Below are 21,228 nucleotides of genomic sequence, written 5' to 3'. Positions count from 1 at the left end.
TGAGCCACAGCATGACTTCTGGCCTTTTCTGTGTATGTGGTGTTGAGGAATCGAACCCAAGGCTTTGTGTATGGTAGGCAAGCACTCAGCCACTGAGCTACCTTTCCAGCCCCCTCCCCACGCTTTTGTGTTTTGTTGTTTTTGTTTTTGTTTTTGTCAGTCATGGGGTATGAGCTCAGCCTGGGCTCTGTCAACAGAGCTCTTCAGCTCAAGGCTACTACCCTATCTCTGGGCGTGGACATTGTCCCTGAGTTCTTCAGCTCAAGGCTACTACCCTACCCTGGAACTGGTACTACCTAGCCCAGGACTGGCAAAAAAAAAAAAAAAAAAAAAAAAAAATATATATATATATATATATATATATATATATATATTGGACCTTTTAATTTATTCATTAAACATTTATGTACCTTATTTTTGAGAAGTATCTAGGCAAGACTTTTGTTCATTTTGTTTTTATTTCTTTTGCCAGTTGTGGGAATGAACTCAGGGCCTGAGTGCTATCCTTGGACTTTCTCAAGGCTAGGGCTCTACCACTTGAGCCACAGTGCCACTTCCAGCCTTTTCTATGTATGTGGTACTGAGGAATAGAATCCAGGTCTTGATGCATGCTAGGCAAGCACTCTACCACTAGACCAAACTCCCAGCCCTGCCTTTTGTTCATTTTAAATTTTAATTTTTGTCTTTTGAGTTGCTTTAGGTACTGAAATACAATAGTTTCTAGGCCCTTCTTAGATGTATAATTCAGAAATACTATTTCCATTTTGTAGGTTGTGTTTTACTGTTTTCCTTGTTGTACAGCTTTTTTTTTTTTCCAGTCCTGGGCTTGAGCTCAGGCCCTGAGAATTGTCTTTGGACTTTCTCAAGGCTAGAGCTCTACCACTTGAGCCTCAGCACCATTTCTGGCTTTTTCCTATGTATGTGGTACCAAGAAATCAAACCCAGTCTTTGTGCATGCTAGGCAGGCACACTACCACTAGGCCAAACTCCCAGTTCCCATATATCTTTAGTTTTCATACATGAGTAGTAGTTGAGGCTCAAACCCAAGGCCTTGCACATGAAAAGCTAGTATTGTACTCTTGAACTACATTCTATCTGTATACGTTGTATTTTAGTTCCCTAGAAAACCATTTTCTACTCTTCGCTAAGTCACTTAGTAGTTAGTCTTTAAGTGTGAGTTTTGGTATTACTGCATTCAGAAATCTTCTGTGATACTGTAAATATTTGTCTCCCATTTTTATGCTTCTATTACACTACTATTTCTCTTTTAATTGTCTCTCTTCTTTGCTGGACCCATGAAAAGCAGAGACTGTTGTTTGAATCTAATCTGAAAATAGAACCACATAGTGACTTAAAAAGAAGAAATTTAATATAAAGAACAGTTAAGGCTGAGGGTGTGGCTCAAGGGATAAAAGTTTAAAAGCATCACTATCACACACTAAATTATGATAAAAGTAGCTATAGAATTAAGAAAACAGTAAGATACCCTACGATTAAGTTTCTAGAGGTAATATTTGGAAATGCACACCTACTAGATCCCCTCTCAAAGCCTAAGTTTCAGATCTCATTAAAGAAGACTCTGGTGGCTCATGCCTGTAATCTAGCTACTCAGGAGGCTGAGATCTGAGGATCAAGGTTCAAAGCCAGCCCTGGCACAAAAGGACCTGAGACTCTTATCTTCAATTAACCTCTAGAAAAAACGGGAAGTGGAGTTTGGCTCAAGGGTAGGACAGTAGCCTTGAGCTGAAGAGCTCAGGGACAAAACCCAGGCCCAGGGGTAGAGCACTAGCCTTGAGCTGAAGAGCTCAGGGACAGTGCCCAGGCTGAGTTCAAGTCCCATGACCCCATCTCCCCCTCCACACACAAAGAAAGTGAAGTTGAATCTATGGAATGATAAAACTTGCAGATTTGCTGTGCTAGTGACAGAAGTTAAATAGGCAAAAAGAAAGCAGACCATTGTGAATGAACTGTAGGAGATGTCAGAAATGTTTGTGCATCTGGAGTGTGTTCTGCTAGAGGTAGGAGCTCTGGAGGACATGGTATAACATCTCTAGATTATATGAAGACAAGCTTGAGAAAGGACTGGAGGGAATTACAATGCCAGTGTGGGCAGGAAGCTTGGAGTATACAATTTCTGTACTTAATGATTGAGAAAATTAAAACACACACACACACACACACACACACACACACACTAGAGCTATGAAATAATGTGGTTGGATCACCAGAGGTCCACAAGTCCACCCTGCTTATTACCATGCTTCAGTAAAACCTGTATATAGTGCTTCCTTCATCTTTCAAAGTTCCTCTGGTGCCTTTCATTTACAAAACTTACAGAATGGTTACTGTAAAGAAGAAATGTTCATAAGAATTCCATCATGCTAAGCATTATAATTCACACTTATAATATCAGCAACTGAGGAGGCAGATATTGGGATGATTTAAGTTTGTGGTCAGTGCAGGCAAAATGTTAGCAATAACCCCATATCAACCAACAGCTGAACATAGTGGAATATACCCAGTCTCACAACAGCACACAAAGTATATACAAGAGAATTGCAGTCATCCTAGGCACAAAATCCTAAAAGCAACCAAAGCAAAAATGGCTCAAGTGGGAGTACAATTACCCAGTAAGTAGGAGGCTCTGTGTTCAGATCTCAATAACACACACACACACACACACACACACACACACACACACATTGGTTTGTTATTCCCAAGTTATTGAAAAGTAAATTTGGAACTGAATAATATTTGGCATTATTCCTTTGGCTACTAAATTTTTGTTGTATACTTCTGCACATACTTCTTTTTCTTTTTTTTAACTGTAATCCAAAAGTTCTACATTATTGAGTTAAACTATACATTTATCCTTCTTGGAATTGAAATTTCTTCTCCAAACTATGAAGACTCTCAGTTCCAATAATCACTTTATAACAATTGTCTGAAATTCAGTCATTATTCCATAATAATTGAATATCCTTTTCTGTAAAGACCAAATTGTAGAATTAACCTCCAATAACGTAAAATTTTAAAAATTGAAAAGAGGAGGAAATGTTTAGTTTATATGTACAAACTCATGTACATAACAAATCATAAAGAATATACTTGCAGTTCTGGTCTATACTTGATCATGAGATTATAGTTCATATGTATATTTCTTTCTTTATACATTTCACATTTCTGTTACTCAGTAATAAAAGTGAAGCAACCTAAACATTCATTACTAAAGGATCTGAGTCTTAAACATCCTAGTGTGTTTTAGATCCTGTCAGAGTTACTAAGTGACCCAGAGAATACCTTGTATTGCAGTCTTCTTTGCCTCCATTATATATAGCAGCATAATTTCCTCTTGGTGATCAGAATTGATCACTCCATGTAGGTACCTTTTTGCTCATTGGTTCGGTAGCATAAAAAAGTTGTCAGTAGAACCAGCTGGCAATATTATCTTCTAGGTCAGAAGAACGTTTGTGTATCTTTTTGTGAAGTTATTAACTTTGTAGAAACATTATGGCCAATAAAGTCAAAGTCATAGGAGGAATATATATGTAGTCTACTTAAAGACCCTTATCTACTCCTTTGTGATGGAAAAAAATCCCATTGTCAGCAACTTGGCATTGTGTAGCTGGCTATCACCTCCTGGGGAATGGTGCTAGATTGGGATCAATGTTGGCTTTTACTCTTGACAAATTAGGCATTCAGTAACAGGTCAGCTGCAGTATGGGAAGTTTATCCTTGGTACTTTTTCTTGAATTAACTGAGCAAAGACTAGGACAGTTAAAAAGAGATAATTGACTCACATGCATTCATAGAGTGCATTATTTTATCTTCTAGAATGTTGAGTCTATAGTGGAAACCCTTTAATGAGCATTCCCATGGGACACAAACATTTTCAAAGTTTATGCTTATTCACAGAGATCCACTCATATACATTTTCCCCAAATGTCCTTGTTTCTAAGTGTCCCAGAAAATCATCAACCATTTCTTCTGGTTATCTCTCCTTCTAGATATGGTAGATAACCAGATGCAATGCTGAACAAATGAACCTGGAAAAAGTTAGAAGAAATAGTAATAGACATAAAAAAATCTCAATAAAAGAAGAATTTCCTAGCAGAAAAGCAAGAAGAAAAATTATATAGGGAAGAGTATCAATACAAAAAGAGAAATCTTCAAATCATACTACAGCAAAGAAAAATGAAAAACAAAATTAAGATTTGGGAAAATAATTTGAGAATTGGCATTTTTAATTGATTGTGTAATTAAAAATATTTTCCAGAGAGGAAAAATGTTTTTTTCCATCAAGTTTAATTATTAGAATTACTAAAATTGGGGGCGGGAGTTTGGCCTAGTGGTAGAGTGCTTGCCTAGCATGCACAAAGACCGGGGTTCGATTCCTCAGTACCACATACATAGCAAAAAGCCGGAAGTGGTGCTAAGGCTCAAGTGGTAGAGCTCTAGCCTTGAGAAAGTCCAAGGACAGTGCTCAAGCCCTGAGCCCAAGCCCAGGACTGGCAAAAAAAAAAAAAAAAAAAAAAAAAGAATTACAAAAATTGGGGCTTTGAGGTCTAACGTGAAGGAATTAGAATTAGAAATGATTACATTAATGTTCTTACATTATTATTATTATTAGTGAATATATTAATTTTCTTTATTTAAAATTTTTAACAGCCACATCCTCTTCTGCAGTTTCTGCACATTCCGCATCGGTTATTGTAACTGTGGTAGAAGGAAGAGGACTTGCCAGAGGTGAGATAGGAATGGCAAGCATTGACTTAAAAAGCCCACAAATTATATTATCCCAGTTTGCAGACAACACAACTTATGCAAAGGTAAGTCCCAACAACCTTAAAAAATGGTTCATCATAGGATGTAGTATTCAGGTATCCAAGTTAATGCTTTGTTAATTAACTTACTTTAGTGATGATAAACGTTATACAGCATATGATTACAGTAAATTAAAACTATTTTACATCTGATTTTTATTAAATATATTTTGTCCTCAACATATAAATCTTCTTGTTATTTGAATACTCAAAGTTACTATTAGTATTAATTTCTAAAATTAATACAACCAAGTTGTTTACTATGATTACAGAAACTTAAATGATTTTCATTCTCAGAAGTAACAGTCAGGATTTATTTATTTAAAATCCATTTTGAAAAATTATAAGCAGCAATAGATTGAATTATGGTATGTTTAAAATCACAAAGTAGTCAATAAATACACATTCTAATCTAAAGGACTATTAAGATAGATAATACAAATTATAGAGAATCAACATACTTGATTTGGCACTTGATACACTTTAAGCCAAAGGAAAAAATACTTTAGATAATAAATAATTTTCTCAGCATTGGTAAGTTCAACTTAAGTATTTCCAGACTCATTCAAAAGATAAATATATGATAATCATATTTCCAGAGGATTGTTTCCACAGAAACTGTATTTTTATTTTATTTTTCTAGAGTTATAAGAAATTAACATCTTAGATCAGAGGTAATTTTATATCTCTACTTGTTGCCTTCACTTCAAACAATTATTTTCTCTTCATTTTATAATACTCATGGTTTTAGGTCACTGCCTATTGTTATGGAAATGTGTGTGATGGTTAGGTAGAGGTAGTCTTTGCTATTTTATTTTAAAAAGTTGTTTGATCTGGGCCGGGAGTTTGGCCTAGTGGTAGAGTGCTTGCCTAGCATGCATGAAGACCTGGGTTTGATTCCTCGGTACCACATACATAGAAAAAAGCCAGAAGTGGTGCTGAGGCTCAAGTGGTAGAGTGCTAGCCTTGAGAAAATCCAAGGATAGTGCTCAAGCCCTGAGCCCAAGCCCAAGACTGGCAAAAAAAAAAAAAAGTTGCTTGATCTAATTATAGGCACTTAAAATATATGTTTTCTAAGAGATTGTATTATTTGTTCTCAGATTCTCCTTTATGGTTGCCTACTACATAAGCTTTCTCTAATAAGTTTTCATTATAAATATTGACATCATATTAACTTTAACTCGAGTATTTTACAATTTTTCAGTAGAAAATGAAAACAAAATTAAAAGTGTTAAACTTAGAATTACTGTGTTGAAAATAGCTCAAAGAAGTGCATCTTAGTTTGTAAAAAGTCTAAGGCCTGAGGTAAATGTTTCCCATCTGTGTTTCTGTTCTTTTACCATTTCAAAATTGTACTAGCATGGACAAACTGATTATATTCCTGTAATTATGCTATTAGATATTTTACAGATTTCATGGGTTTAAACCCTCAGTAGAAAAATTTATTTTAAAATCTTAATTTGGGAATATATATTTAATAAATTCAAATTAATTTTTGTGTTTAGGCTGTTATAAACCAGTGTGAGCATAAGATAACCTTTGCTGATGATAATATTTTATATTTTTATTTATATAGGGGTGTATAATTATTATGTAATCACATGGACCATCTTAAGTCTATAATTAAGACTTGGAATTTTATCTTTGAATTAATTTTAAGTACTCAGAAAAATATGAAACATTTAGAGAATATGACAAATGTATGTTTAAGAAAATGGTTGACAAATTTCAGGTAATCACTAAGCTGAAAATATTATCACCTTTGGAAATAATAATGTCAAATACTGCTTGTGTTGTGGGAAATTCAACCAAATTGTTTACTCTGATCACAGAAAATTTCAAGGTAAGTGATTTTCATTTTGAATGATAAGATTTAATATTTAATTGTTTAAAATCCATTTTGAAATATGAAGAACAATAGTTTGAGTAACTATATATTTAAAATTCTGAAATTCTCAATAAATGTATATTCAACTTGAAATACTACTAAATAAAACAGCTAGGCACAGTTGCTCATGCCTGTAATCCTAGCTACTCATGAGGCTGAGATCTGAGGATCAACTAGGCTGGGGAACAATAGGACCTTGGACCAGAGACTATTATCTCCAATTAACCTAGAAAATGGGAAGTGGGGCTGTGACTCAAGGGTAGGATGGTAGTCTTGAGCTAAAGAGCTCAGGGACAGCACCCAGGCTAAGTTCAAACCCCATTGAACCACAGAAAAAAAATACTGCTAAAACTGTATTAAAATGATAGATAATCCATGTGCTTGATTTGGTTCCTACTTTAAGCAAAAGGAAAAAAAATACTAGACGTAATGTGGATGATTCTTGGCATAGATAAGGAGCAGACATGTAGAGAAAGCAAAATTAACTTAGGTATAGCTTCCTAGAAGCTACTTTTCTGTCAGACAAATTGATATTGAAGTTCTCATAAGGGATAGCAGCTATTAATAAATGCTTTTGCCTCCAGGCAGTTTCATCTATTTACATCTTTCCCTGTAGCATACACTGCCCCATAATTAGCTTGCAAGGCTATCCTTCATTTGTGTGATTGTGAAAGGTGAGCACTATGGAACCCTATCCAACAAATGCTGTGCCTTTCAGTCAGGGCTTTTCTTCCAGTGTACTAAATTTACCTTTTCCTCTAGCAACTGTACCTGTTAGAAGATACTGTGGTTCTAAACATAGTAGACATCATTGCAGTTAGAATAGTTCCTCAGAATATACAATATTTTTATTATGTTTGTAGGCTTAAATTTTAACATATCTGGAACCAAGCTGAGATTTAAGATCCAATGAGTGTGTGTCTTCTTAATGTACGCAGCATCAGCAGTCATACAAAGTATCTTGTGGTTCTCTTAAAGATCCTCCATTGCCCAGCTGTTTTTAACTCATTGCCAAAAATTGTCCCTATTCTAATTTCAATTATCTCACTATCATGCAAGTTTCTTCATTTGTTCTATTTTATTCATTGGCTCATATTTCCTTTCATCAACCATAACTATCTATCTGTATGTATGTATGTATGTATGTATGTATGTATGTATGTATGTATGTATTCATTTCCAGCTTTGGGGTTTATTTATTGCCAGTCCTGGGGCTTGACCTCAGGCCTGGGCACTGTCCTTGAGCTTCTTTTGCTAAAGGCTTGCCCTCTCTCACTTGAGCCATAGTGCCCCTTCTGGCTTTTTCAGTTTGTGTGGTTCTGAGGAATCAAACCCAGGGCTTTATGCATTCAAGGAAAGCACTCTACCACTAAGCTACATTCCTAGCCTTCAGATTTTATTATTTTTGATTAGATCTTAGTCTTTTGTCAAAAAAGACTTAGCAGAATCCTTAAAGGAATTCAAGTGGAAAAGGAAATTTATTGACTTATATAACTGGGAAGTCTGTAGTTTGATAGATCCTGTCCCTACAGTAAATTGATACTTTCATTTTAATAACTGTCAGACTACAAACTTCTATCTCAATTATATTAGAGCATGCAAAACTTATTGTAAAAGCCAATATAATGTTGTAAAATAAAAACTTCCATGTTTAACTTTTATTGCTTCATCTAACATGCAATTAAATTTCATTAGAGCAAAGTATGAGAGTTACCTTGTTTTATAATTCACTTATCAAAATGGATATCTACTCCTTTATAATTTTTACTTAAACGTTGAACATACTAAAAATTATACAATATTTAAGCTATATACTGTGCTAAGTATGTTTTTAAAAAATATTAGAACACCTGTGTGTAACACTTATTTTGAAATTAAAACCTTTTTTCAGAATGTTAACTTCACAACTATCCAGAGGAAATACTTCAATGAGACAAAAGGATTGGAATACATTGAACAATTATGTATAGCAGAATTCAGCACTGTCATAATGGAAGTCCAATCCAAGTGAGTTACTATTGATGGAAAGAGATAAATCTCGGGGAGGGAAATGGGTACCAAGACATGTGAAAGGGTATCAATGTATGTGAATTAATGTACCTTCTATCTGGCAAATATCATGTAACCCTTTTACTAATTACAATAAAAAAAAGATAAATCTCTAGTTTGAGTTTTATAATATATAGATTAAAAAAATCTCTTCTTCTCTTTGATGTATGCCTGCCATATAGAAAAGTGCTTGGAGTATAGTAAAAACTCTGATTACTGAAACAGTAACTGAAATTTATATACAAGGTAGATATTGCTCATTTAATTTATATAGAATCTCATCAAATTAATCAGTTTATTGTCCTTGACAGTTCACTCTACTTTAGAGTGAAACTCTCTAGTAGCTACAATATACTAGAAGTATGTGAAGTCTCAGCAGTGAGACACATTTGAAAATATTTCTGTTACTTCATAGTTTTACTCCTAAAAATTTACAAGGGCTTGGAGTGTGGTGGCTTAGTGGTAAAGCGCTTGTCTAGCAGGCACGAAGCCCTAGATTCAATTCTTCTGTACCATAAACACACAAAAAGCCAGAAGTAGTGTTGTGGCTGAAGTGCTAGCCTTCAGAAGCTCAAGGACAGTGCCCAGATCCTGAGTTGAAGCCCCAGGACTGGCAAAAAACAACAAAAAAACCCCACCCCAAAACAATCTTACTGATTTTCCTGCCAGGGCTGACTTTATACTGAGATCAAATCTCAGCCACCTAAGTAACTAGGATTACAGGCATGAGCCATTGGCACCTTGTTTGACACTACTTTCAGTCTCAGACACTTTTAACATTAGTTAAAATGATAAGTGAAAACCCAATATAGATTGCTGTTGAATGTTATCTTTTATCCATTAAGTTACAGACCTCAATTTTTAGGGATTAGAGATTATTTCATTAGTTCCTAAAATATTTTGAATTTAAATGATACTATGCAAATATTTATAATCTTTTAATATTCAGGAATAATTTTGTTTTTGAGCTAAAGACAATGATGCATTGTTGGTCACCTTACAGGTATTACTGCCTTGCAGCTGTTGCAGCTTTGTTAAAATATGTTGAATTTATTCAGAATTCTGTTTATGCACCAAAATCACTGAAGATCTGTTTCCAGGGTAGTGAACAGACAGCTATGATAGATGCATCATCAGCTCAAAACCTTGAGTTGTTAATTAATAACCAGGACTCCAGGTAAGATCATTCAGTTTTTCCTATAGATTGATATATTAGTTATTATATTTTCCTATTGTTATTTAATAGTCCTTAGACTTGTTTGGTCAAGAAATGTTGAATAAACACATTTGTTCATTTTACCTTTGTTTTGAAAAGGTATTTATACTGAATAATTATGAACAAAAACTGTTTTCAAAACTGCCTAATGGATATCAAGAGAAATTTCTCCAAAAAAGATAAAGTGATCAAGATGCTCAATATCAATAGTCATTAGAGAAATGCAAATTAAGTTAGATATTAGATATCCTTCTCACCTAACAGGATGTAGGCTAAAATTACTATTATATCATTATGGCATAAAAAGCTAATGACCTGTTAATTGTTACTGTTTTATACTCAGTTTTATATTTCTGTATTATTTATGAGCATTACTTGAGTTCCTGCTATGTATTAGGAGCCTAATTTTTTTAAAGAAAATTATTGTCAGGGTGATGTATAGAGGGGTTACAGTTATATTCATAAGGTAGTGAATACATTTATTTGTTTATTTATTTTTATTTTTTTGCAAGTCCTGGGCTTGAGCTCAACGCCTGAGCACTGTCTTGGACTTTCTCAAGGCTAGAGCTCTATCACTTGAGCCTCAGCACTACTTTCTGCTTTTTCTATGTATGTGGTACCGAGGAATCAAACCCGGGTATTTGTGCATGCTAGGCAAGCACTCTACCACTAGGCCTAACTCCCGGCCTAAATTATTTCTTGAACATTGTTACCCCTTCCCATGTTTTTCTCCCACTTTCCCTTCCCCCACCCCTCCTGACTTGTAAAGTTATTTCCAACATATTGTCTTGTGAATATGGCTCACCCTTCTTGTATATTGTATATACAATATATTTGTCTATTTGAATTAGAAAAGGGAAGTGCAACAACAAGATGATGAGACAAAGGATAAAGGAACCTAATTTTAAAAGACTGTAAATACAGATGCTAAGATTCTTAATATAAATTTTAAAATATAATGTCTGCCCTCCATGAGTTCATGTTGTAGTTAAAAAAATAGATTAGATTAAAAGCAAAGAATTTCATAGAGATATTATACCTACCAAACTGTCTTAATAACTCTAATGCTTCTATCACCTTTTTATCAGTTATACATTTTAATTTTTGAGATAGGTGGAAGGTTTGTGTGTACTCCTTATTTCCTTTAATCCTGAGAAACTATATGACTCAAACACAAAGAAACTGTGCATATGGCCAAACTCCTAGCCAGCTGATTTGAAATCATTTCCTTAAAATTTTTATTTAGGCTGGGCTCGGTGGCTCACGCCTGTTATCCTAGCTACTCAGGAGACTGAGATCAGAGGACTGCTGTTCAAAACCAGCCCAGGCACTAAAGTTCATGAGACTCTTATCTCCAATTCACTACTAGAAAACCGGAAGTGGCAGAAGTGGCATTGTGACTCTAGGGGTAGGTGGTAGCCTGGAACAGAAGAGCTCAAGGACAATGCCCAGACCCAGGGGGTAGGGTGGTAGCCTTGAGCCTGAAGAGCTCTGGGACAGTGCCAGGCTGAGTTCACGCCCCACCCACAACGACAAAAAGAAAACAAATTCATTTAAATTTCTGTGCCCAGAACTGGACAGTATAATGACTAACGTCTTCTTTCCTCCGGTATTACATCCCAGAAGCAATAAGCTTGTAAACCCTCTTAACTCAAGACTTCAGAATCTGAATCTGAAGTGATCAGTCTGCATGATTAATTCATGTCTTACTATTTTCTGTGCCTGCCACTACAATCTGATTTAGTCTTGGGTAGATTAAGATAATAGCCTCTTTAACTTGTCTTTCTACCTTCTTTCCCTCCTATGATTAGTTATTTTCAACAAAGCATCCAGTGTGTTATACTTTTAATTTAGAAATCAAGTCTTCCAACTTCTTATAAAATTCACCAGTGGTTTCTTATACTTTACAATGGAAAACATAGTTTTCACAATGACCTATGAAGACTACTATGACTTCATCTCTCTCTATTCTTTAACCTCCACTTGCCAAGATAGCCAACAAGTTTCTGGTCCTGGAGACTTTCTGGACTCCATGATATTTTCTTGGACAATTGGACATTTCTTGAAAATCTTGGATAAATTACTTAGTTTTCTTGTGCATTCATTTTTTTATTTGAAATTTTATTGTAAAGGTAATGTTCAGTGGGGTTACAGTTACATAAGTAAGGTAATGAGTACATTTCTTTTTGAGCAATGTTCTACCTTTCCTCATTTTCTCCCACATTTTCCCCTCCAGACCTGCTTACCCTCTAGGTTGTAAAGTTCATTCCCAACATGGAGTCTAGTGAGAATGACTGCTTCATTGATTCCATCTTTTTTTGTGATTTCCCTTCCCCTTCCCAAATCAGATAAACTTACATATAAGACAAAAAGTACAGAAATAAAAACAATGACACAAGTGAATAAACTAAAGGAAAGCGTGTAAGAAAAAGAAATAGCTGCAAAGAGTACAATAAAAACCTTGTTTCCATTTGTTGGAGTTCATTTCGATAAGCATCATTTCTTTTTTTTTTTTTTTTGCCAGTCCTGGGCTTGAGCTCAGGGCCTGAGCGCTGTCCTTGGACTTTCTCAAGGCTAGAGCTCTACCACTTGAGCCTCAGCACCACTTCCGGCTTTTTTTGTATGTATGTGTTACCAAGGAATCGAACCCGGGTCTTCATGCATGCTAGGCAAGCACTTTAACCACTAGGCCAAACTCCCGGCTCCGATAAGCATCATTTCATATGGTCGTAGGCACATATCTGTTGAGCCATTAGTCCTTTCAGTTATAAAAGGCTAATGAAAGCATTTACCTCATGCTATTGTGATTGGAATTAAATAAATTGGCACATATGCAGTGCTTATAGAAATACCTGTACATACTAAGTGTATGTACATGATTGCTTCTCACAAGGCAGTGTCTTTTTTGTCATACAGATTTGACTTTAACTGTTAAATAAACAGAAAAATCTTTCTCAGTCAGTCAAATGAGTCTTCTGGTACATTCTCTGTATGCTTATCTCTATTTTCTATTAAGAGTTTCTGTACATTAATTATTCTTTAGATCATATGTTTATTTCTTCCTATTTGTTGTGTTGTGCATGCATGACTAGTAAGCTGATAAAAATTATTCACCATTATTAACTATACGTTAAATTATGTGAGGCTAGAAATCACATTTGTCTTTTACGTTATGTGTTTTTTTTTTTTTTTTTTTTTTTTTTGGCCAGTCCTGGGCTTGAGCTCAGGGCCTGAGCATTGTCCTTGGACTTTCTCAAGGTTAGAGCTCTACCACTTGAGCCTCAGCACCACTTCTGGCTTATTTTCTATGTATGTGGTACCAAGGAATCGAACCCGGGCCTTCGTGCATGCTAGGCAAGCACTTTAACCACTAGGCCAAACTCCCAGCCCCATATGTTATGTTTTGAGTACAATAAGAATTCAAAAAATATTTGTGGACTATGAAATTTTCAATTTTGTGCATATTACTAATTGTCATAAAAAGATTTGATTAAAAATACATATTGACAGGAGCTCATTTCTTTACATAATCATTTAGAAAATTTTAAATTTTTTACTTGTATTATTTTCTAACATCTTCATTTGGAGCAAAATGATTTATTAAATACCTGTTTTATTTATTTATTTATTTATTTATTTTTGCCAGTCCTGGGGCTTGAACTCAGGGCCCACTGTCCTTAGACAACTTTTTGCTCAAGGCTAGCACATTGCTACTTGAGTCACAGCGCCGATTCTGGCTTTTTCTGTGTATGTGGTACTGGGGAATCGAACTCAGGGCTTCATGCATGCTAGGCAAGCATGCTACCAGTAGACCACACTCCTAGCCCTGTTTTTTAACCTGTTTTTATAAATGTAAAAATGTCTCTCCTTTAAGGGTATATTACGGTTATCTTTTAGTTACTGGTGGAATGTCATGGACTAGAGATCTTTATGGGTGTGAATATTGTAACTGATTTATAAAAAAGTCATTTTGCATGAAGAGATCCTGTTGATCCTTAGTAGTGAAAATGTGGCTAATTGATTGACAGCATATTTGGGAATATGATCAAATGTAGGCTCTCCAGCCTTAGACCAGTCTTAGTGCATTAGAATTCCTATGTATTGTAATATATGCTTAGCAATATTTGAGAATCACTGACAGGAGATATAGGATAATTTAATTGCAATAGAAAAATGAAATTTTCTTGCATTTCTTTTTTGTATACTTAATAAGTATTCCTAATTTCTGTTTTTAAAGGAATAATCACACTCTCCTTGGTGTTTTGAACTACACTAAGACTCCTGGAGGGAGTAGAAGGCTCCGTTCTAATATATTAGAGCCACTTGTTGATATTGAAACTATTAACATGAGATTAGATTGTGTTCAAGAACTACTTCAAGATGAGGAACTGTTTTTTGGACTTCAGTCAGGTAAATTAACAACCTATACTTTTATAAATACAAACTATTAAAATACATATTGAGATAGTTTTCTAAGTTTCTTAAAGGGTAGAGTGTATATATATTCTTACATGAAAATTTCCTCTGAATTTTTTTTTTTTGTGGGTCATGGTGCTTGAACTCGGCTGGGGCGTTGTCCCTGAGCTCTTCAAGGCTACAACCCTACCCTTGAGCCAGCCCCACTTCCATTTTCTGGGAGTTAATTAGAGATAAAAGTCTCAAGTCCTGATCCCTTCTGGCCACATCCCCTCCAGCATCTGTTGCTATTAATTTTCTTGATCCTGGCCATTCTCACTGGTGTGAGGTGGAATCTTAGAGTTGTTCTGATTTGCATTTCTCTTATGACCAGAGGTGTTGAGCATTTCTTCATGTGTCTATAGGCCATTTTTGTTTCTTCTTCAGAGAAGACTCTCTTTAAGTCTTTGGCCCATCTTTTAATGGGATGGTTGTTACTTTGGAGATTAGTTTTGGAGTGAATCAATTTTTTGAGTTGTTGATATATTTTAGATACGAGGCCTTTGTGCGCTGTATGGTTGGTGAAGATCTTCTCCCATTCTGTCCTTTGCCATACAAAAGCTCTGCAGTTTGATGCAGTCCCACTTATCCAGCCTTTCTCTGATTTTTTGTGATTCTTGGTCCTTATTAAGAAAGTTTCAGGGGCCAGGAGTTTGGCCTAGTGGTTAAAGTGCCTGCTTAGCATGCACGAAGACCCGGGTTCGATTCCTTGGTACCACATACATAGAGAAAAGCCGGAAGTGGTGCTGTGGCTCAGGTGGTAGAGCTCTAGCCTTGAGAAAGTCCAAGGACAGTGCTCAAGCCCTGAACTCAAGCCCAGGACTGGCAAAAAAAAGAAAGTTTCAACCTGTGCCAAGGAGGCCTAGTGTATCTCCTATTCTTTCTTGTAAAGTTTTCAGTGTGTCGACTTTTACCTCCAGGTCTTTGATCCATTTGGAGTTAATCATGGTGCCGTGTGACAAAGAAGGATCCAACTTTAGTTTTCTGCAGGTGCTTAACCAGTTCTGCCAGCACCACTTGTTGAGGCTGTCTTTATTCCATTCTATTTTTTTGGCTCCCTTGTCAAAGATTAGGTCTGTGGTTTAATATCTGGGTCCTCAGTTCTATTCCATTGGTCTTCAGGCCTGTTCTTGTGCCAGTACCAAGCTGTTTTGATAATTATAGCTCTGTAATAGAGTCTGAGGTTTGGTATTGAAATTCCTCCAGCGCTGTTCTTTCTGCTAAGAAGTGTTTTTGCTGTACGGGGTCTTTTATTATTCCATATGAAATTTTGGATTGCCTCTTCTATTTCTTTAAAGAATGACATTGGGATATTAATGGGTATTGCATTGAATGGTGGGATTGCAAACTCATTCAACCACTATGGAATGCAGTTCCTCAAAAGACTAAATGTAGAGCTTCCCTATGACCCAGCAATTCCACTACTAGGCATTTACCCAATTGTCTAGAAACAAGGACATACTAAATCCACTAGCACAATGATGTTCATTGCAGCACTATTTACCATAGCAAAGATATGGAACCAACCCAGAGGCCCCTCAGTTGATGAGTGGATCAACAAGATATGGTATTTGTACACAATGGAATTCTATGCTGCTGTCAGAAAGAATGACATCGTCCCATTTGTTAGGAAATGGAAAGACTTAGAAAAAATCATATTAAGTGAAGTAAGCCAGACTCAAAGGAACTTAGGATCAATGGTTTCCCTCATTTGTCATAATCAGTAGAAACCTTGGGCTCTCCTAGCAGAGATTTGCAATAGAGCAAAACCTAGACACTTAAGGCCATATAGTATGACGCTAAATGAAAGGACCTCTAGGATATAGAAACAAAAGCTATATAATGAGTGATTGTTGTCCTTAATGTACTATGTTATCTCTCATCTCTTTTGCTGTCCCTTGGTTATCTCATATTGCTATAGTATCTCACTTTGTTATTGGATATATTGTATATATGTGTATTTGGTTATTTGAAGCCTGATAGGGAAGGGTAGAAAACAAGATGAGGGGCGGGGGTGGGGGGAGGGTGACTATAATATGATCCTTCTATTAATTACAATAAAAAATATATGAAAAAAAATCTCAAGTCCTTTTGTGCCCGGTTAACTTTGAATCTTGATCCTCAGATATCAGTCCCTGAGTAGCTAGGATTACAGGCGTGAGCCACTGTACTAGGCTTCCTCTGAATTTTGTAGCAAATAATATCAGAGATACATTTTAATCTTGATTTATTGTGTAGTGGTTTTTTTCCCTTGGTTTCTTTTAGTTGTCCCTCTATAATTTGCTGTATTTTACTTTATCTTATGTGGTCCTGATATTGAGCTCAGCTTGTAGCTTTTTTGGTATTAGTTGTTTTTCAGATTGAGTTTTTTTTAAGTTTTTTTTTATTGTAATTAGTAAAAGGGTTACATGATATTTGCCAGATAGAAGGTGCATTAATTCACATACATTGATACCCTTTCACATGTCTTGGTACCCGTTTCCCTCCCCCCCCAAGCCCCCACCCGTCTTGGTTTTCCCCCCTTCCCTATCAAATTTCAAATATCCAAATACAAATAAATTCAATATATCAGATAACAAAGTGAGATACTATACCAATATGAGATAACCAAGGGACAGCAAAGGAGATGAGAGACAACATAGTACATTAAGGACAACAATCATTCATTATATGGCTTTTGTTTCAGTCATCATAATCAGTAGAAACCTTGGGCTCTACTAGCAGATTGAGGTTTAAGGTTTTGCTTGGTCAAAATTCTGCATTTGACCTTCCATGTAGTTGGGACTACACACATACACTACCATTCCCAGGCTGTGTGTGAATCATGATTCTCTCACTGTCAACAGATGACTACTCACCATAGCTAAAGTATAGAATCAGCCCAGATGACCCTCAGTGGATGAATGTGGTTCATATACACAGTGGAACTTTGCTTATCCATTAGAAAGAATATGATAGTGTGCCATTGTGAGGTAATGGAAAACCCCAAATATCAAATAAAGACTCATGCACAGGAATAAGAGATTAGGGCTCCAGAATTTACTTTAAATTCTGGATAAGAAAATTATCTTGGAATCTGCTCCTATCACTTAGCATGATGCTGCAGTTTTATTCTCAGATTTACAAATGGAAGAATAGTCTGCATGTATTCCTAATCCTATTCCTGATTGCCTGTAGTTTGGTCTGACTTTCATACCTCCACTCCTCTCACATTCATGTTGTACAGTTTATGTTGACTTATGTTCTCTTTATGTTGTGCAGTTTAAATGGAAGGGATTCATGAAAATCTAGAAAGCATTTAAAGCCCAAATAAGTTTTCTTCTGTTAACTTCCAAATACTTTAAATATAATTCCTTTAAAACTTGGATAGTATACTATTTTCACTATTCCAATGTTGTTGAATATATTTTGTGTATATAATTATATATTAATGAGACTGTGGGAAAGGTAGAAAAAGGTCAATTTTTTCTTTTGGTGAAAAACTTTGCTTGATGGCCAAAGAATAGAGAATGCTCATGCTTGTCCTCCAAAGGTATTTTCTCCGGATTCAGTGCTTGCTTGGCTATAGCATGGGTTTTGACTGCTTGTCAAAGTTTTGACCAAATGGTTCTGAGAGCTTTCTTGTTTCTCTTTCTTTTCCTTCCTTCCTTCCTTTCTTCCTTCTTTCCTTCCCATCTCTCCTTCCTTTCATTCTCTCATTCTTTCATCTCCTTCCTTGAAAGAGGTAATTTTTTATTAAATAATTTATTAACATTGATTTTTACATCATATTACAAATATTGTATTTAACAAGAAGGGAATCTCAATATACAATCACTAGCACTTAGATTTTATTTTTATTTTATTTATTTATTTTTTTGTCAGTCCTGGGCTTAAGCTCAGGGCCTAAGCATTGCCCTTGGATTTTCCTCAAGGCTAGAACTCTACCACTTGAGCCTCAGCACCACTTCTGGCTTTTTCTAAGTATGTGGTACCAAGGAATCGAACCCGGGTCTTCGTGCATGCTAGGCAAGCACTCTACCACTAGGCCAAACTCCTGACCATCACTTAGATTTTAGAACATAGGTAAAATTAGGCTGAAAGTTTGTATGTCAGAGATACATATTAATCTGTGTAATAAAACATTATGTCTATAGAGTCATAAATTTTTATGTTTATGTAATTGTATTTATGTTTCCAATACCATGTCCATAGCATTGGGTACACAAATATTGAGTCATCGCTCTTGTACTGTTTGGATCTAATAGCCACATATCATGTGCCTTTTGTCTTTGGTCTTGACTTATCTTACTCAGCATGATTTGCTCTAGATTCATCCAATCCCACCGTACCACTCCTGGGCATCCATCCTTAACATCATAATGCAGGATATGATAAGGACACCTGCTCAGCTGTGTTCATGTCTGCACTATGCACAATAGCCAAGAGATGGAAACAATCCAGATGCCCTACTGCAGATGAATGGATACAAAAAATGTGATATATATATATATATATAAAATAGAATTCTACATAGCCAACGGAAGAGACCATGATAATCCATTTTTTTCTTTACAGCTGTATCTTAGCTGTCTAGCATTTAACATAGAGCCCTAAATATGAAAGGTTGTTTAACCATGTAATGTTGGTCAAACTGCAACAATCGTATTTTTAAACTTTCTGGTACCAAAATATAAAAAATAAACATTCATTTTTTTCTGTCCTTCTGTTTTTCTAGGAGTAGAATTATTGCTTCTGTTTATTGATAATTCCTCTGTATTCTACCACCCTTTCACTGAATTGTCTACTGAATCTTCAATATCTTTCTCCCTATAGACTTCTTCCATAAGGATTTTTTTCCCAAAAGTGTTCCTTCTTTGTAAGGTCTTTCCTTGGACTTCATCCTCTTTGGCTTTCACTTCATTTTTCCTTTTTTGTTGATAGCCAAATAGCCAAACTTGTTGAAAAATGAATTTTCTGTACTATCTTCTGTTCATTTCATCTGCTACATTACTGTTTCTTTTCTTTTCTTGTCTTTCCAGTCCTGGGGCTTGAACTTAGAGCCTGAGCACTTTTTTTCTCAAGGCTAGCAAGGCAAGCATTCAACCTTCTGTACCCACTACTACTCTTTTTTTTTTTTTTTTTTTTTTTGGTGAGTCATGAGGCTTGAACCCATGGGGCCTGGGCACTGTCCCTGAGCTCTTCAGCTCAAGGCTACTGCCCTACCCCTTGAGCAACATCCCCACTTCCCATTATCTACTGATTAATTGGAGATAAGAGTCTTTAGTGTCTGGGCTGACTATGAACCTTGATGCTCAGATCTCATCTTCCTGAGTAGCTAGGATTACAGGCATGAGCCACTGAGCCCAGCTCCACTACTACTTTTATCAAGATAATGTTGTAGATCTTTTTAGTTCGCAGTCATTGTCCTCTAGGCATTCTTTTGACTTTATATGTGCTTTGACACTTAATGACGCATATCTAGATTCTATTTTGGAAGTCAGTTGTCAGGCTATTAGAGTGCTTTGCTGCAAAGTACTCCAGATACCTAGTAGCCCTTAAGTGAGTCAGTGATGAGGAAGTATGATTTGGTGAAAACCTGAGTGTATTTGAACTTAGAATTCCTCCACAGGATCACTTTAGGCTACCTTCCAGATACATTCATGCTCTGTCCCTTTATCTCCCACCTCATGGTACCTCAGGTTAGAGTTGAACCCCAGATTCTCCAGCATTAACCACTCAAGTGCTGATGTATTAGAGTTGCTGCTTTTCTGCTGCTCCTCCTCTTCCTTCTCTTTCTTTTCATCCTCTTCCTCTTTTTCTTCCTCCTCCTCCTCCACTCCTCCTTATTCTCTTCTTCTTCTTGTCCTCCTCCCCCTCCTCTTCTTCTTGTCCTCCTCCTCCTCCATCTCCTCCTCCTCCTCCACCTTCCTCCTCTTCCTCCTCCTTCTTCTTGTTCTTCTTTTCCTTCTTCTTCCCCCTCTTCCTCCTCCTCCTCCTCCTCCTCCTCCTCCTCCTCCTCCTCCTCTTCCTCCTCCTTCTCCTCCTTTTCCTCTTCTCTCTTAGTACTGGAATTTGAATTAAGTGTCTTGTCCTTGCTAGGCAAGCCCTGTACATGTATGCCATGCCCCAGCTCCTCTTGCTTTAGTCATTTCTTTTAGATAGGGTGTCACTTGCTGCTTGAACTGGTTTAACCAACAGTCTTGTTATGTTTCCTGTCATAAATCGGTGGAGTGACACATACAAGTCATCATCCTGTCCAGCCTTTTTATTTTAAGATCCAGTCTCACAAACTTTTGGGTTTTATCAGCTGAGTTTTGAACTCAGAGCCTTGTGCATTAGCATGCTCTATCTCTACCCTATCTCTATGAAGTCTCACAAATTTTTTGTCTGGGTTAGCCTACAACCTCGGTCTTCCCAACATCAACCTTTCAAATAGGTAGAAATACAGATGCGTGCCATTATGCTTTTTTTTTAAAAAAAAATATACTGGTCATTCTTTCTGATGGCAGCATAGAATTCCATTGTGTATAAATACCACATCTTGTTGATCCACTCATTAACTGAGGGGCATCTGGGTTGGTTCCATATCTTTGCTATGGTAAATAGTGCTGCAATGAACATCGTAGTGCTGGTGGATTTAGTATGTCCTTGTTTCTGGACCATTGGGTAGATGCTAAGTAGTGGAATTGCTGGGTCATAGGAGAGCTCTATGTTTAGTCTTTTGAGGAAATGCTCTACTGCTTTCCATAGTAGTTGAATGAGTTTACACTCCCACCAACAGTGTAGTAGTAATCCCTCCTGGCTGCATCCCATCT

At 36.2% G+C, this 21,228-nt stretch overlaps 1 protein-coding gene across 3 annotated transcripts in view; it reads left to right on the top strand.

Annotated features, from left to right (window-relative positions):
- Positions 1–21,228, top strand: part of Msh4 (mutS homolog 4) — a 64,243-nt gene that overhangs the window by 4,091 nt on the left and 38,924 nt on the right. For 2 of the 3 annotated variants that reach the window (XM_090334592.1, XM_090334595.1), the window contains exons 3-7: positions 4,669–4,829; positions 6,556–6,666; positions 8,603–8,718; positions 9,764–9,937; positions 14,214–14,386. In XM_090334592.1, the coding sequence (XP_090190718.1) occupies positions 4,669–4,829; positions 6,556–6,666; positions 8,603–8,718; positions 9,764–9,937; positions 14,214–14,386 (735 nt within the window). The remainder of the gene's footprint in view (positions 1–4,668; positions 4,830–6,555; positions 6,667–8,602; positions 8,719–9,763; positions 9,938–14,213; positions 14,387–21,228) is intronic. The other variant, XM_090334594.1, reaches the window with a different exon arrangement.

The sequence above is a fragment of the Megascapheus bottae genome, chromosome 6 (assembly GCF_031878675.1).
Source record: "Megascapheus bottae isolate mThoBot1 chromosome 6, mThoBot2.hap1, whole genome shotgun sequence".
Classification (NCBI taxonomy): Eukaryota; Metazoa; Chordata; class Mammalia; order Rodentia; family Geomyidae; genus Megascapheus; species Megascapheus bottae.
This window is presented reverse-complemented; position numbering and strand designations above follow the sequence as displayed.